Genomic DNA, 17,637 nt, shown 5'->3' with positions numbered 1-17,637 from the left:
GTGTGAGTGTGCTCATGTACACTAACACAGATGCGTGCGCTGTGTATAGTGTACTCACATTTGCGCTGTCCCGCGCTGTCTTGCGCTGTTCCACTCAATCGGCTGTAAAAAGAATCTACGATTCTCGATTTTCATTTCGTTGCACAAAGTGTGGCCGAAGATTCACTGAAGATGATGAAAAAATATCGCATGAAAATCGATGCCTTCGTCGACGATTCGAATGCTACTTGTGCGAGTTTGAAGGTTTCCATAATGGTTACTTGAATTATCACATGCAATCGAAACACACGGGTGAGAAACCATTTGCATGTGCTGTTTGTGGAATTTTGTCTGAAATTCCATCTAAAACGACATTTGGCCACACATGCAAAACCACGTCCAATCCGTTGCTCAAAATTCTGGAAACGATTCTCAGAAGGAAGAAAGAAGGATGAACACGAAGGGAAGTGTAATCGTCGTCTTCACCAGTGTTACTTGTGCAAAGTTAACACAGTTGATTCATTACGTCTCAGAAACCACATGTGAGGTCACCATACGGGCGAAAAACCATTTTCATGCGACTTCTGCGCCACTCGCTTTGTTAAAAAAAAATCAACGCTATTAGTCGCATGCAAGGCCACCATAATTTGAATATCTGAATCTAAGTCTACAGAAAAAAACAAACTTTAAATTTGAATAATGTTTTCCATACATTCAATTCACAAAATTAAGAAATATGTTAATGCAAGCAAACTTTCATCAGAACAATTCATCGCCATAAACATGAATTCAATAAATTTTTCTGTCTTTCAATGAATTCATACTTTGAACAATTTCTCAAGTTTCGAAAATAATTCTGATAAAATGTGAAGTAAAAACGCAAACCATGGTGCGGCTGTTGACACTATATTTTCCTATATTTCGAATTGGCGCGCTGTTTAGTTCCGATTTGAAATGTTAAATTACATTGATGTGCCCTTTGAAATTGGGGGCGCTCGCGTCGCCTCAAATGACTTTGACGTTCAACGGCCGCCACACGACGCAAACTCGTCGATGAATTGATCTTTTGAATAGATTTGCTACTTACTTATAAAATGAATAACAATTGAATTACTGTCAAACCGATTGCAAAAAATGAACTTAAATTTATCGTGGGATATTACCTATTAGCTATTACATTCTACCTTTTACCTTATTTATTAATTTCATGGATGTAATCGCTATGGACATCTATTGAAAAAATGTCGTGCTTATCATCAACAAGCCATCAACATTGTATATCGAATCAATAAAAAACTATACAATAATCAAATGAATGAAATTACAAAACGAACCATATTTTATTTGCAGGTTTTTATAAGAGAACTTATGAAAAGATTGAATTTAAAAGTCCGTACCATGTCAAAATCACTCTTTGTTTATTAGCTGTTTTGTATGAAAGGTTCTCATTGAGAACACTTCCTGAATATCATCTTCAATATCAATAAGTAAGGTAGCAAAGTTGGAAAGCTCATCGTTAATTACGTATCTTGACTGTACCAACAATCGAAGAAAACAAAAGGATCTGTTGAATTTGCCCAATTTCAGTTGAATTTCTACCTGTTCCGCCTTTAAACTTCTAGTATGATCCCTTACAAACATTTTAAGTACTAACACGACCAAATCGAGTGATGTTTTCACATATTTCTGGCCGCATATTCGATTTCAACTCCCAAAAAATCGACTTTTGACCAAGAAATCCTTAAGTATAGGCTTTTTAGGGATGGTGTCTTGGTGCAATGTTATTTTTTCTCGAAAATATGGGGAGTCTTCCCAGATAAAAACTGTTGAAAGTGGCTATTTAAGGTACCTCTCGAACAAAAGTTACGATTTTCATGCAATTTTCTAAGGAAATATCAACAGAGCTGACATAGGTACCTACGAGGTGCCGGCACTTACTACCTTGGGTTGTAAGATTGATCCTATATCATTCATGCTCCAGTATTTGGCCTTGTCTTTGAAGGGCGATTTACAGTCTTTGGAGTGATCGGATCAGGTTTTTGTTGTATGAGACATATAGTCAACTTTTTGCGAGCAATCCAAATATGTGATTAGTTTTGGGCGGTAAATTGAATTTCAACCCCAAATTAGGGTATTTTTGATTTTTTTTTCAATTTTTACCTCCCACGCACCCCAGACTTGAAGGGCAGCCCCAACCAAAGTGACAATCGATTCTTGACATCAGCATAAATACTTCGTCCATACATAGTTTCCTTCTAAAATGACTCTTTATTCATGAAAAATCCATGTTTAGCGAAAACTACCCCAAATCCAGTACTAACTTTGTATCCCAATAAAACCCCCCGCCCACAACTTGGGGCCGTGTCACCCATATATTATTGTTATACTCGCTGCCCCCTATCCATTGGTACCGGTCTCATTGCTAGACGCCATATGGCCCAAACCCCATACAAAACGGGACACGGTTCTTTCAAAACATCCAAAAATATTGTGAAAAAAGGTATTACTTTTCCGCAAACTTTGTTTGTTTGGTAAAGTATTGGTTTACCAAAATTTCATGATATCTCCTCTTTCGGACCACTATAACATCACGCCAAACCTGAAAAAGCACATATCTGTACACTAGGCAATGTAGATGGATCAATTCCTATCGATCAAGACCTATCTACCCCCAAAAACATGTTGTATACTATGAAATATGTGCAAAATAGCGATGTGCGTATGGCGTCGTTCGCGTCCGCGTTCGAGCTTTTTGTTCGCCGATTATCTCAAAAAGTTGACAAGATAATTGAGATCTGTAAAAGCCAAAAGTTTTGGCATGTCAAGACAAAGCTTCGAATTGATTTTGAGCCCATTCTGATTTACCAATTTCGTACCATAAGCCTCCGACTGAGGACCTGAAAAACCTTGAAAAATGACACTTTTGTACGGGAAGTACCCGAAAAAAGCATTTTTCAGGGTTTCGATCAAGGCAAACTGATGTTTTTTTGCAAAAATAATGGGAGCCCTCAAACAACTGAACACCTACTTGCCCATAAATTTGGTCCAAAATCGACATTTCTTGAAATTTTCCTCGAAAAATAGACTTTTGTATGAAAAATCACACAGAAAGCCATTTTTTAGGGTTTTGGTCAGAGCAAACTGATGTTTTTTTGCAAAAAAATGGGAGTCTGTGAACAACCGAACACTTACTTGCCCATAAATTTGGTCCAAAATCAATATTTCTTGAAATTTTTGAAATTTTGTTCGAAACTGACACTTTTGTATGGAAAATGGTCGAAATAGTTATATTTTAAGGTCAAAAATGCTATGAAAAAAGGGTCATTTGAAATTTTGGTTAAACATTAAGCGGGAGGTAAACAAAATTGCTGCGGAGCGGAAAAGTTTGGATTACGTATGTAATTCGTTTTATTTTGACATGTTTTTTGCGTTTTATTTTGCGCTTATGTCGCGCCGCTTCAGATGGAAAAATAAAATTTCGTGTATTGACCATTCAATTTTTTGTATTTGGCCTCGGCAAGTGAATCATATATCATTTTTCACCGTTTTTATGGGGAAAATGGTCGAAAATGGCTTCTTATGACATTTTGATCTGAGAAAACTGCTATTTTTTCGTCAAAATACATGAAAATGTGAACATTTGAACATCGGTTTACCTATAAATTTGGTCTGAAACTGACATTTCTCCATAAAACAAGCGAATGGTGGAAATCCGCATACAAAACCACACTTATGGCATAGAAAACTCACCTATGGTGGCCTGGTATGAGTCTATTTACATGTAATTTTGAACGAGGAATCGATGCAGACTTATATCAATCCCGTTTGATGAACTAAAAATGCCGAAAAATGGCCCTGTTCCAGCTTATGTTTTCAACTCGCCATATTTTATACAGAAAATCACTTTTTCTACTTCAAAAATGCCTTATTCTGCGTTCCAACATCAATGGCTTTTATTTTTTGAAGAAATAAATCAAAATATACCAACTTTTCTACTCAATTCAGAGTTTTATGTGTAAAATTTTCATTTTGAGTGAATTTTCTAATGAAAAAGTCGATTTGAGACCAAAGAAAAGGCAAATGGATATATTATTGTTCACAGACCCCCATTATTTTTCAAAAATAATAGCAGTTTTTCAACACAAAATTTATTTATTTATTTTTATTTATTCTATTAAACACCGCCAAGCTCTGGCTGAATATAATGTGGGGTTTGCTTGAGGTTTGGCAGGAAAAGAGTGCAAGACTGTTACATATTTAAAATAATAAACAATTAGTAGCAATAGGTTTCGATAACTATCAGTTCTCGCCTCGTTAAAAACCATGCTCTTTTCGTAAATTATGCGGTAATCACAATAGTAGGAACATGAAAACGAAAACAGTCATGCAACCAAGATGGAAATGCCTGATATTAGTCTATGGCAAACGGTCCAAGATAACCTTTGGTAAACGTTTCCAAGGGACAAAGGCTATGTGAAGCGTTTAATTACGCGTTAATTTGAGACTCTAGGACAGCAAAAGTCGTCGCTCAATTTATACCGGTAGATAAATTGACGAGAAGTTTTACGTCTGTAAAGGCAGATCCATGTTGATTGCAGAGTGCATTGAGTTGACATGGACTATGATTTGAAACGTAACTAGAGCATTTGATGCTATTTGATAAATAATTCAAATTTGATTTCAATGATAAAAATATTAAGTCGCCAACTCGTGGATGGCTTTAACAAAGAACAAAATGAATTTACAATAAATAAGTGTAAACATCGCAGATAAGTATCATCATTTCAATACATATGGAAGGAATGTACGGAAAATAATTCGTCAGAATTTTAGTCTTGATTTTTGCTGCGTGATTTGTGTGAGCTCAGTTGAATACCGCGCGGGTGGTTGGAAATTTGCACTCAGCCCCGCTCATGTTTGTTGCAATCAGCGGCATCCCAAAGAAAATGGCACCGGGCAATCTGTGTTGTCCTTGATGGGTTCGTCCGCTTGAGATCATGGGTCGGGTTTAACGGCAACATGAAAATCGTAATTCCATAATTAGTGTGGGTAGTATCTACGTGTTCTCGTAGAGAACATATACAAAAAAATGAGGTTACCTGGATGAAAAATTGACGAGGCGGCCAGGTAGTCATTTGAGTTTGCAAAGCGATCCAAAAGTGGTGTACTCCATTTTGCGAACCGATGATGCAAAATTCGTCTTCGAGGTAGCTGTTGTGAACAATTGTTGCACCATGTTCGCCATTTTACACATTTGAGGAATTGGAGCCTCGCGCACCAACTTCATGTGCTTGTCATTGACCTTGAATTGCTCACTGTGTCTCAACGAACGGCCATGATGGAATGAGACTTGGTCACTAACTGTTGGACAGTGAGCGTTACCGTTGATGATGTCGTAATGACAATGACGCGTTGACACGTCGACGGCGAAGACTAATCATGTTCAAGTCCGACAATCGCTGCTCACACGGTGTGATTGAGTATTGGTTATGCACGGATGGGAATTCACGACGAGCGTACATAGTGAATTGGCGTTGCACGGATTCAATTTTGTCGCTGTGGATTTTGTGGAATGGAAGCCATACCATAGCGCAGTAGTCGAGGTGAGATTGAACCAATGCAAAATACAGCGACTTTAGTGTGGTAACGTCGGTGATATCATGGCAGAAGCGTATGACAAAGCCAAGTGCAGCCGTTGCCTTCGAAGTGACCATGTCGATGTGTTTGGCAAAAGATAGCTTTCTGTCAATTAGAACAACCAAATCCTTGTGTTCAGTCACTTTGTCGAAGGTGTGGTCGCCATAGGTGTAGCTTTTATCCAAATGCTCACGTTTCTTGAAGATAGATAGTACTGCACATTTTTTGAGGTTAAGGTGCAGCCGATTCACGTCACACCAATGTTTAAGTTTGTCGATGGCTTGTTGCAATATCTCCGAATCTTGCTGAGATTTGATGATTTTGGCAATTTTGATATCGTCAGCAAACAATAATATCATGATGTCTGGGGGCATTTCATCAACGATGTCGTTGATGAACAGCAGGAACAGTGTTGGACGGAGGTGGCTCCCCTGTGGGACACCCGACGACGCTGTAAAGTCGACCGACTCACTTGCTCCATGTTTGACAAATTGGGTACGATTTTCGAGGTACGACTTAAGCCATGTCAGCAAGTTTTGAGGTAAGTTAAAAGTATCAAATTATGCATATTTTAGGTACCTACAAAATGACCGTTTTTTGGACCAATATCTATACAAAACGCTAAATTGAGACCAAAATATTCGAAAAGTTGGTATATTTTGATTTATTTCTTCAAAAAATAAAATCCATTGATGTTGGAACGCAGAATAAGGCATTTTCGAAGTAGAAAAAGTGATTTTCTGTTTAAAATATGGCGAGTTGAAAACATAAGCTGGAACAGAGCCATTTTTCGGCATTTTAAGTTCATCAAACGGAATTGATATAAGTCTAAATCGATTCCTCGTTCAAAATTACATGGAAATAGACTCATACCAGGCCACAATAGGTGAGTTTTCTATGCCATAAGTGTGATTTTGTATGCGGATTTCCACCATTCGCTTGTTTTATGGAGAAATGTCAGTTTCAGACCAAATTTATAGGTAAACCGATGTTAAAATGATCATATTTTCATGTATTTTGACGAAAAAATAGCAGTTTTCTCAAATCAAAACATCGTAAGAGGCCATTTTCGACCATTTTTTCCACAAAAACGCTGAAAAATAAGATATGGTCTACTTTCCGAGGCCAAATACAAAAAGTTGAATGGTCAATACACGAAATTTTATTTTTCCATCTGAAGCGGCGCGACATAAGCGCAAAAAAAAACGCAAAAAACATGTCAAAAAAGACCACTCTTTTGAGATATTTCACTTTTAGTACTTTGACTCCATTTTTGGAGGCCCCAATGGGGTCAAAGTGGGTAGGTGATTTCGCAATTTTTGTAGCCCCATCAATTATCTTTCCAACGGTACCAATGGTTTGGTAATGTGTCAACTACTTCTTAGTTAGTTTTCAGTTGGCGCAAACCATTTTTTTCGATTTTTTCAATTTTTCGAAAAATTTACACTGGGTGAACTTAAAAATGTAGGCCACTTACAGGCCTAAGATTTTGGTTTTCTCATTTTCTACCGAAAACAAGACTCCAAGCAAATTTTCAGCCAATTCGGAGCAAGTCGATCCATTTCTTGGTCGATTTTGTGTGGAATGGTCGATATGATAGTTTCAATAGAAAAATAGTGTCAAAAGAACAACTGGAGGTAATTAAAAGACTATATCCATTTTTAAACGATCCCAAAAATTATATACGTTTCAAAGATTCTTTTGTTTCTCAAGAAGACGACATTTCTTGTGGGGTAATTGCATTATTCAATTTAATAATAATGATTGTTAAAAGAGTAACATCAAAAAGTTCATTGGAAAAATCTTTCACGAAATTGCCGTACATTGATAAAATTAAATATATAAGAGAAACATTGAAAAATTTAGTTATTAATCATATAGATATATAAATAATTATAAATATATATATAGTATATATTAATTAAATAAATTATGGTTTTATTTATTATATTATAATCTGTTAATAATGGGTTTTGGGAATGATAATGTGAACGTGGATTGTACATTATTTCACATTGAGAATTAAAATAATATGAATTTTTTTCTTTGAGTTATCTCAAACATGAATTACATGAACATGACATTATTATATTTTTTTAATTAGGCGTAATTGCGTTATTTCAAATTAGAACTTTGGATAGAAAAAAGAATTAATTTTCGGTCCAAAAAATGGCCTTCCAAAAAAGAATCTTAAAAATTTCTCGAGAAAAAAAAAACAAACGCAATAGCCTATATTTCATGTATACTACATTCCATGTAGTGCTAAAAAAACTTTGGAATGAATCAGAAATGTGGAATGATATGTCATTTGTGTAACAATTAAGCGGAAACTAAATGTGAAAGAGCAATAATACATCAATAAATAGCACCAACAATTAACCGCACGTCATTCTGACTGAATCATTCAATTGATATCAGAACTGAGCAAAGATCGTTTCTCTTGGAATATTTGCTTATCATTATAGCTGATGTCATGCCGGCAGTAGAAAATTGAAAACATTTTTATAAGTTTGATATCTCAAATGTCACAAAAACAAAGCAACAACGATCTGATTAGAATTCAACAGAATCATCATTACAACGTGTATTTTTCGTGTTACTATTTTTAAAATGAGAGTGTTGTATGAGTCCATCGAACAAAGCCATATTTTATTGAGAAAGCAAAGTTTTTGACGAAATCATAACCAAATAGAAATAGAGCGAAATTGATTGAAAGTTTTTTAGACTTAGAATGTTTCAAATGCATTTATTAATTCAACTCATTGTACTAAAAAGTGAATGAGAAACTGGAGATGCTCCATTGGAGAATGATTGTAGACAAATGATTCATTTTGTAAACAGAGATAAGCTAGCGACAATAATTTGACAAACAAGAAACGACAGATAAATCATTTGTTCCACACATTATTAGTTTAAACTTTTTAGAATTCATCATAGTGAAGCCATGAAATCATCTTTTATTCAATCTCTCAATCGAGAATCGTTAATATATTATGTGTCAATGGGCACAGTAATGCCAGATACCATAATACTAAATGCATCCATTCCCATTAAGACTTGATGTAATTTTTTCGCACGGAATTTGAAAACAATGAAAATTGAATGGGTACGGTTAGTTATACTAGCGATGGTCGGTCTCAATACAGTTATTATAAAACTGCACAAATTCAAATACATCCAAGCAATATTCACTATAGATTTTTCAACTTGTCATTTTACTACATTCGTTTAAGCATTTGAGGTTATCGATAGACAATAATCAAGCCTTTTTTAATCAAATAAACTGAAATAGTTCCATACTGATGATACATACTAAAATCTATTTGCTTATAATAAAAATAATTTTTAATCAAAGTGAACCATATCAAAATCGCCTGGTACTTCATATCCATTGTAATGGTATCGCACTGACGTTGGTGCGATTGGATCAAAAATGACATTAGGTTGTTGCATTGAAGTTGTTTCACTAGACAGATGTGCATTTGAATTGACATTGTAGCGTAAAAATGATGAATTTGAAGCTAAATCAGTGGTATTTTCTGGTCGTGGTGTTCGAATACTGTAATCTTTTAATGAAACATGATAAGATGCACTTGGGCTATCACCATGACTTTCTGCGGTTGGTCCAATCGGTTCATAAGTGGAATAAGTGCTGAAAAATCCCTATGTGGAAGAAAATTATTTTGAGAATATTTAATCAATCTATTTTTCTGGCTTTGTAAATCCATCACGCTGAATAAATTCATGCAATAGATTTATGCGATAAATGTGATGCGCTCGCTTTGCGGTGAACGAAGTCTGTTGCTCTTCAGTTGTTCACGCATGAACGTTCATGCTTTGCAGTGAACGCATCGTTAAGCGGTAGTGAAGAGCAACAGACCTCGTTCACCGCAGAGCGTGCGCATCACATTTATCGCATAAATCTATCGCATGAATTTATTCAGCGTGATGGATTTAACGCATAACAAAGCCTGCTATTTTTTGCGATCTTTTCGAAGATTCAAAATCATTTTGAATTCTGCTAAAAAAAAGTTTCAAACAATGTTGGGCCAAAAATATGATGGTCAAGATTGACTTCATTCTACATTTTTCGCAGATTTTCCAGCAAAACAGTACGAAATACTTAAAACAGTTGTACCTGAGCAGCGGTGTTGTTCATTGGCTTTGGGGTAGACTCACACAAATCTGATTCTACATCAAGTGTAGGCGAAGAAGTTGAAGCGACCACCGAAACCGTTCGTAAAGATGATGGTGTTGAGTCAGTAGAAATGGTTGATGAATCCGATAAAACCGTTGACGAATCAGTTGCGGATGAAGAAAATGTCGAAATTTGCAGATTCGCGAATGAGAGTGGATTGTAAACTCCACGCAACGAGCTTGGGTGTCGAAATCGATGCACTCTTATGTAGCGAAATGAACGAGATATGGAACTGATGAAATTGAAGCCGAGAATTTTGTCGGGTAACAAAGAGCACGGCTGTTTGAGCGTTTGATATCGTGAAACACTGTAGAATTCCGGCTTGGTATAGGATTTGTATACGGTGTCACAATATGCGGATGAAACTAACATTTCATGCGAATGATTAGCCTCTTTACTTGTGCAAACGGCCGTTAAATTGCGTGGCTCGATTCGCACTAAACGAATCTTTTCAATATCCAGAACAATTGAGTCAATCTTTGAGTCGAGACGTCCAACAATATTCGCACAAATCAAACATTTCACTTTAGAACTGTCGATTATTATGTTATAGAACTCCGACGGCGGACTCACGGCACCTGGGAAAAACGACAATATTGAGAATAAAATCAGGTTTTGTTCTGTTTTCAACAACTTTTACGGGGAAATCTCAAGTTGAAGAAGATAATGAAAATTATCTTCAAAAATTCCAAATTAAAATGAAAAAAAAAATATCAAAATTTTGAATCAAGAAATTCTTGACTGAGAGAAACTGTTTGAAGCTTTATTTAACATGCGAAACACTCACTATAATATGTATGACCCGCACATTTCTTCTTCTTCACCAGAAACATCGCGTCACAGTATCGTGAATTGGCGAAACACACATAAACGTGAAATGATTTGGATCCAAACAGTATAACTCGCTCCGGTCCTTTCTTCCGTAGATATCTACGGTCACCAAGAAAATTTATTGGAAAAATAAATGGAGATCAATGCGAATATAAGAGTACCATTCAAATATACACTTTAAGCTTAAGATTCGATTTTTAAATCCACGCTTATTCGGGAATCGAACGATTTTCTTCCAAGAAAACTTGTACAAAATTGAAAATTCCAACCACGGATCTCGATCAAAGATAAAGAAATTTTGAGCAAATTGAGATTTTCAAAAGGTGTTCCTTTTTTTCAACAATTTAAAAAAGATGAGAAAGACTTTTTTCACAAAAAAAAAAAATTGAAGACAAAAAGGAAAGAACACAACAGTATCAATCAAATGAATTCAATGACTCACTGACGATCGGATCGACTCATATTGTTGTTATCACAATTTAACGTTTATTTTAAGCCACGCCATTTTTCATGTTTAGTCCACGTTTCAATATTTTTTTTAAAATAAAAACGACGGAATAACACTCAAAAATGAACACTCAAGCTTTTTCAAAGTTCAGAAGCAGCAGCAGATGAAGTCTTGTTAGGATCTCCTTTTGTTTTTAAAAAAAAAAAACCGAATTAAAAACTTTGATTTTTTGTATAAACAAACAAAATTGTTGACAAAATTCTGTTGTATTGACTACCTGTAGACTTTTGTATGCACTGTGAGCCTTGCACTCAAGTCTTTCTTTTATATGAGAGGAACCACCTTATTTGTTATGCACAAAAAGACTGGTATAATGTTGGACATTTCTCTGGATCATTATGGTATTTTTTTGGTGCAAATTCAAGGAAATTGTTTTCAATTTGATTTTAAACGGCTCTTTAAAATATAAATCAACAATTTACACATTTACTCCTAGTAGCACCAATTTAAATAAAATCCATTATTTCACATTTAAATGACAAAGCGTTTAAATTGACATTTTTCTGTGCTGTAATTTATGTAATTTTTACTCGCTAATTTCAATGTATTAAATCAAACATAACACAAATTGTGTACGTATGAAATTTCAACAACAACAAAAAGTGTTTATATCAAATTTTCATATAACAAATATCGGTTATTTGAAATGAAGGAAAACTTAAATTTTCAGATAGGGTGTGAAAGAAGTACATGTGCTATGATTACACAAAGCAACACATTTCGCATGAATAGCGTAAAGTATGGTTTTTGAGAGCTCTATGAGCTACATATAACTCTAAATCGAGCATTGCAATGGAAAATCTTCTCTGAACGCAACAAAACATGCAACTGAATCTAGCCTATCGACTCTAGAGCCTGTATGCAATCAGTCTAAGCAGTGCTTTAGTAAAGCACTCAACGTGCAGCATAGGTACACAAACCAAATAAGCACTATGCATAAGCCCCAGTTATCCACATTTCAAACAAAACCACCTACGCGCAGTGCTGAGTGGATATATGAACGGATAGTAAATCTTCGTTGCACTGTGTTCTAGTCGAAAATTGATATAATTCCAATAGAATAATCGTCTTTGTCATGACGACTACTTTATTCAGAACAATCTTCGACGGTAGCGATTAATACAATGTCGTATTGTATGTATTCTCTATTTGAATATCCTCTTGTGAACATCGACATGTGCTGGCTCACTTACAGGCGTGTATTGGTGATTTTCGATAAGCAAGTGAATAATGCCCATTCGATGTTTTTCTATTAAATCAAATTTCACACACAAATTTAATGTAAACAATCATTTTAACCGTGAATATTCGCAACAAATGTGTAAGTTATTTTGAAGTACATAGTAGAGTTCCTTTGGCAGGAATATCGAATACGATTAGTAATGTATGACAGAGGTGTTATGAAGGGGACATACAATTTTCGATATGAAAATAGGTGTTAATGTTGAAAAATATTAATTTATCTAGAGGGTTCTGCACTGGCACAGACCGGAGAGTCGGAAAAAAGTTACCTGGAACTGCTGAAAGGCCAAAGAATACGTACTATGTTTCGGAAGAAGAGCTGTCAATTTCTCCCATTCACGATACCTCCACTGAGGTATATAGCAAATCAATGTAAAGTGGAGTTTATTTTGTAACTAAAATACGCGGCAATTTTGAAATTTCGTACTATTTCCGCACCTTGATACGTACCAAACATACTTGTACTAAAAGTTTTGTACCGAAGCTGTTTTGATACCAAAGAGTTTTTTTGTCCTGCTAAAAATTGATGCATTTCCCAAGAAATTACTCCTTAATTTATCGTTCAAGTTTTTTTCGCTCAAAAATAATGAAAAACCTTTTCATCACCTTATTTTCGAATGATGTAGAAAATGGTCGATGGTCGTTTCGGTCTGAATTTCATATAGTTTTTTTTTATCTTTAGCACTCGAATTACAGAAGTATCTCATTACATTTATATTTATTTTGTCTAGACAATTGTACAATGTTTGATAGAATATTCAAATTCATTTTTTTTAGTTTTGTATGTAGAATCGAGTAATAATTCCGGTTCAATAAACGTTTTGAAAAAAACACCAGATTAATGTGAAGTAATATAACTCGAATTAAGTGATCTTTCATGGAGGCGCCATAGTTCTTTTTGTTGAATTTTTCACTTGAGTCACCGGACTGAATTTGTTTGTTTTAACTCATGAAATGCAGTCCCCCAACGCCACATTTAGCATTAGGGCACAGACAATTAATAATTCACAATCACAACCCTGTAATTTGTATTAAATCGACAGAACAATTTGACAAAGGGTTTCCAAATGATGAAGACTCGATCAGTATTACCTAACACCGTTTTGTCTCTGTGGTATAGAATTTGAGATTTAAACCGTTCTTATTATTTAAATAATTAAATTATTTCTCCCTTTAACACCCTCATTTGTTGTGTCATCACCATTACGAATGGACAGTGGACACGGCAATTTTCGCTTAAATTCAAATGTGACCATCGTTGTAATGCATCATAAAACTGAAGGTGCATGTGGCATATGACTCATTTAATACAGGCGAGTCTCACTTATTTCATTGCAGAATTTATTTCAATCTATCGAGGTTTTTCAGTGCTTGTTACACAAAGAAGCACATTGAATTCAAAGACATAGTTTTTACAAGGAATTTCCTTGTGTTGTACAAAAGGACTTGAAATTTATTTAGATAAAGATAAGATATTTGTGAAAAATCATAAAAATAATTTAGATGAAGATTAGATATTATCTTATCTATCCAATAAAAGATAAGATATTTTTTTCCAATTATCTTTTAGTTATCTTTGATATTTTTCTATGAGAAAATCGAATTATCTTTGAAATTATCTAAAAAATTCGAGATAGATATCGAAAAAAGTATTCAGATAAGATATCAAGATAGATGACCAATCTGAGTGACTGATTTAGATAAAGATAAAGATATCATCTTATCTTATCTATCTTCATCTTATCTATCTAAATTTTATCTTTGTACAACACTTGAAGGAAAGCATTCTAGGCTATCTATTGTTTCATGATCTTTTCTGATTTCGTCCTTGCTAAAAAGACAACAAAAGCTCAATAAAAATGTGTATATTAATAGAAACAGGTGTGATTTTCAGGTGTGTAATAACACTATCCTTATAGTAGCCTATCAATTTAGACCAGAGGATTGGAATGAATTTTTCTATGACTTTCTTTGGTCATCAAGATGTTCATGATCAAGATCACTGTCACATGAAACATGGCATAATTTAAGGAATTTCGATTTTTGAGTATTGACAACTGCCATTTGATCTGGGGCGATTAAAGATTCAAATATCCGAATACATGATGAAGCTTGGAATATCTAGTCTTAGTTTTAGTATATCAGACCGATGGATTTAATTGCCAAGTATTGGAAATTGCAATGGGTTTATGGGCAGTCAGGATTACAACAACAACAACCTACTGCCCATAAACCCATTGCGATTTCCAATACTTGGCAATTAAATCCATCGGTCTGATATACTAAAACTAAGACTAGATATTCCAAGCTTCATCATGTATTCGGATATTTGAACCTTTAATCGCCCCAGATCAAATGGCAGTTGTCAATACTCAAAAATCGAAATTCCTTAAATTATGCCATATCATGAAAAGTACATTTAAAACTCAACATCGATCCAAATCTAAGGGCTCAAAAAAATACAACCATTCCTTGAGCTGTACTTAATGACCAAATAGATTTAATCAAGTAAAAATACCTTTAGATAGCAAGGTTGCCTCGAGAAATAGAAAAAAACACCAAAAAATTAAAATCAATGTTGATGATTCCATTACAGAGAATCAAACTCATCGAACTTTGACTGTATCTGGTCTATTTCTATATCGCCAGAATTCTTAATGAATTCGATTTGTTTTATATAAAAGGACAAATTGGAACAATATGTTCATTCTAAAGAGTATAGCGCAGTAAGAAAGTTGTAAAATTCAGTGAAACATTCAGTCAAAAGTTGAAATGGTCGAGGCGTTACCGTGGAATCGCAACATATTGCGACGCCTTTACATCAATCAAGATGAGAAAAGTTTCAATGAGTCCAGTGCAATGAAATGGTTCAACGCAGTGTTCAACATTGCCTTTCACTGCAGCCAGTTTTCCATTATAGTGTCGCTGTTATTTTTTATGCATAGGCACATCAAATCATTTGAAAAGGTGTTACTTGGTGTGTACGAAATGGGAGTGACAACCAGTGCATACTTTACATTTTGGGCACTATTCTTTGCCAGGAATGAAGTGACCGAATTTTTCGATGATTTGCAAGGCATCTATGATGAGAGTAAGGCATAAAGTTTAAGATTTAGTGAAATTTAAGACGATTTTTCTTGTCGAATGATTTAGTTCTGAGTTCGACAAATAGTATCTTATTTCATCGTGATTGCAAAAAATTGATTTACTTTAAATTAAATCTTTTTATTTGCCGTTGAAAATGAATAAAAACAAAATCATTTCGAATTTATTTTCAGACAAAGATGAACGATCGTTCCATGTGTTTGTCGAAGGCAATGAACAGAGTGAAAAAAGTACCAAGTTTTTGATGAGAGGCGCACCGACCGTTTATTTTTTGTACCAAGTATTTTTGGCCTTTTTGAGCCTTTTCATTTGCTACAGAGCGGATGGTTACATCGATCCTGCCCGACTGTCGCTTTATAACCCTTTTAAATTTGTGTATTTTGAACGATTTTTTCTAGTAGTTTTACTCAAAATTCATTTTTTTCACTCAAAATTTCTTTGATCAACGATTAAAAATCAATGTTTTCTTTCATTCCATAGGCTACCTTGGAATCAGAAATCCTTAATCGGATGCATTGCATCAAGATTGTACGCGCTGTTATTCGGTCAATCGTATGTCATACTGAATGGTGTTGCTGGTTCCTATTTCGTGGCCATTGTCCACCATCACAACACCTTCTATAAACATTACGATGCCTTGTGCGGACAGATCAATGAAATATCTCAAATGGAAAATAATGGACCAATGGCCAAGCACACACTTATCAAACTTATCAAATTTCATACAGCAGCCAAAGGGTAAAGACTTTTGTATTTGCCAAGTGAAAAATTCTTTAAAATTACATTTTTTCTTGGATTTGGTTAAGACTCAAACAAATTTTTTGAACAAATCTGAATCACGGCGAAAGTGATGAAATTCGTTATGCGAATTATTCTTCATGTTTCGATCAATTGAGTCATTTTTTTTAAACCTATTTTCAGTCTATTTTTGAAGTCAGCAGACATTTTCAGCCGAGCCATCATGATTCAGTTGATCGGCGGCACCATTTATGTTTCGTGTCGCATTTTCCAACTGGACGTGGTATGTGTCCAATTCATTCATCTCAAGTATTTTTTTTCCGATTCAATGAAATGTTGAGTTTTGATATAAGTAGCAATTATTGTTGAGTCATTTTCCAAAATATTTCTCTCTCCGTTTTTTCTTTCAATTCAAATTGTTCACATTTCTTTTCATTCTGCCTCTCTATCCATTTCTCACCTTGAATCCTTTTAAAATCTTCTTTTCTATTTCATTTCCTCACCAAAAAAAAATTGCACAGACCGTCCAAAATCGAGACCCAAACGCACTGCTTGTGATCGTCGGCATGAGCGTTGGACTGTCGTATCTATTTCTCTTTTGCTATTATGGCAAACGAACCAACGTGTATTATTATCTCATGGGCCATAGCTTATTCGAATCAAATTGGTATCTGCTATCGTATGAATTGCAGAAATTTTACGTATTGATGATTGCAAATGCCCAGTTGCCCGTCAACTATCATGGAATGAATGTAGTTGACTTGAATTTGGAACGATTCACTAAGGTAATGTTGAACTAGAAATGAAACTCTTTGAAACTCATTGAAAATATATACTTAGCGTCTGTATGGATTCTACTAAAATTCATATAACAATGGCAAAACATGTTTTGCTACACCTTTGCATGGCATTGTTTATGCATAGCCTCAGAATCTTAATTCTTCCAATTTCTTCTCAATATTTGTCTGATTTTCTCATCATTTCAGATATTGAACACGATTATTTCGTATTATTTGGCATTCAAAACTCTTATCATGGGTTAATGCATACATTTTCTGCGTATCTATCACCACTTTTCTGTAAAATGGACATCAAAATGTTTTAAAGCAGAGTTTTACGTCCAAAATTACCTGATTTTGCACAGCACAGGCGTTGATGGTTGGGATATTTAATAAATTATGAAACAAAATTTGCACACAAAAAATACAAAACGATTTTTTATTTTAGTTTGAATTTTGAGAATTGTGATACACACATTTTTACTCGACTTCATTTTCACATATCTTGATCGCAAAGGTAAATGATAAATGTTAACGAGAGTGGTTCTTATTTGAACCCGTGAGCATAAAAAGAACGTATTGACTCTTCGCCGATGAATACGAAACGCAAAAAAATCGCC

At 34.7% G+C, this 17,637-nt stretch overlaps 2 protein-coding genes across 2 annotated transcripts; one reads left to right on the top strand and one right to left on the bottom strand.

Moving 5' to 3' along the window:
• Positions 1 to 8,961: 8,961 nt before the first annotated feature.
• Positions 8,962 to 11,210, bottom strand: LOC129568095 (uncharacterized). The gene is made up of 3 exons (XM_055445654.1): positions 10,602 to 11,210; positions 9,755 to 10,392; positions 8,962 to 9,279 (listed from the first exon to the last, which is right to left on the bottom strand). Exons 1-3 carry the CDS (start codon positions 10,645 to 10,647, stop codon positions 8,962 to 8,964), a joined length of 1,002 nt encoding a protein of 333 aa, XP_055301629.1. The 5' UTR covers positions 10,648 to 11,210.
• A 3,702-nt stretch (positions 11,211 to 14,912) lies between these two features.
• LOC129568089 (odorant receptor 85b-like) lies at positions 14,913 to 17,368 on the top strand. The gene is made up of 6 exons (XM_055445646.1): positions 14,913 to 15,486; positions 15,674 to 15,875; positions 15,981 to 16,238; positions 16,422 to 16,521; positions 16,760 to 17,023; positions 17,225 to 17,368. The coding sequence occupies exons 1-6, from the start codon at positions 15,168 to 15,170 to the stop codon at positions 17,279 to 17,281; spliced, it is 1,200 nt and encodes a 399-aa protein (XP_055301621.1). The 5' UTR covers positions 14,913 to 15,167; the 3' UTR covers positions 17,282 to 17,368.
• The last annotated feature ends 269 nt before the right edge of the window (positions 17,369 to 17,637 follow it).

This window comes from Sitodiplosis mosellana, unplaced genomic scaffold (genome assembly GCF_009176505.1).
Source record: "Sitodiplosis mosellana isolate CC-2019 unplaced genomic scaffold, AAFC_SMos_1.0 Smas_scaffold_16, whole genome shotgun sequence".
NCBI lineage: Eukaryota > Metazoa > Arthropoda > Insecta > Diptera > Cecidomyiidae > Sitodiplosis > Sitodiplosis mosellana.
Note: the sequence above shows the minus strand (reverse complement) of the source record. Positions and strands in the feature narration are given on the sequence as shown.

What these genes read in the sequence shown, in the direction of transcription:
- LOC129568095 (XM_055445654.1), bottom strand. Translation starts at nt 10,647, where the DNA reads ATGTTTCTGGTGAAGAAGAAGAAATGTGCGGGTCATACATATTATA. An exon ending in TGCGGGTCATACATATTATA is followed by an intron (nt 10,393 to 10,601) that starts GTGAGTGTTTCG and finishes CGTTTTTCCCAG; the next exon opens with GTGCCGTGAGTCCGCCGTCG. An exon ending in TGAACAACACCGCTGCTCAG is followed by an intron (nt 9,280 to 9,754) that starts GTACAACTGTTT and finishes TCTTCCACATAG; the next exon opens with GGATTTTTCAGCACTTATTC.
- LOC129568089 (XM_055445646.1), top strand. Translation starts at nt 15,168, where the DNA reads ATGGTCGAGGCGTTACCGTGGAATCGCAACATATTGCGACGCCTTTAC. An exon ending in TATAACCCTTTTAAATTTGT is followed by an intron (nt 15,876 to 15,980) that starts GTATTTTGAACG and finishes TTCATTCCATAG; the next exon opens with GCTACCTTGGAATCAGAAAT. An exon ending in ATTTGGAACGATTCACTAAG is followed by an intron (nt 17,024 to 17,224) that starts GTAATGTTGAAC and finishes TCATCATTTCAG; the next exon opens with ATATTGAACACGATTATTTC.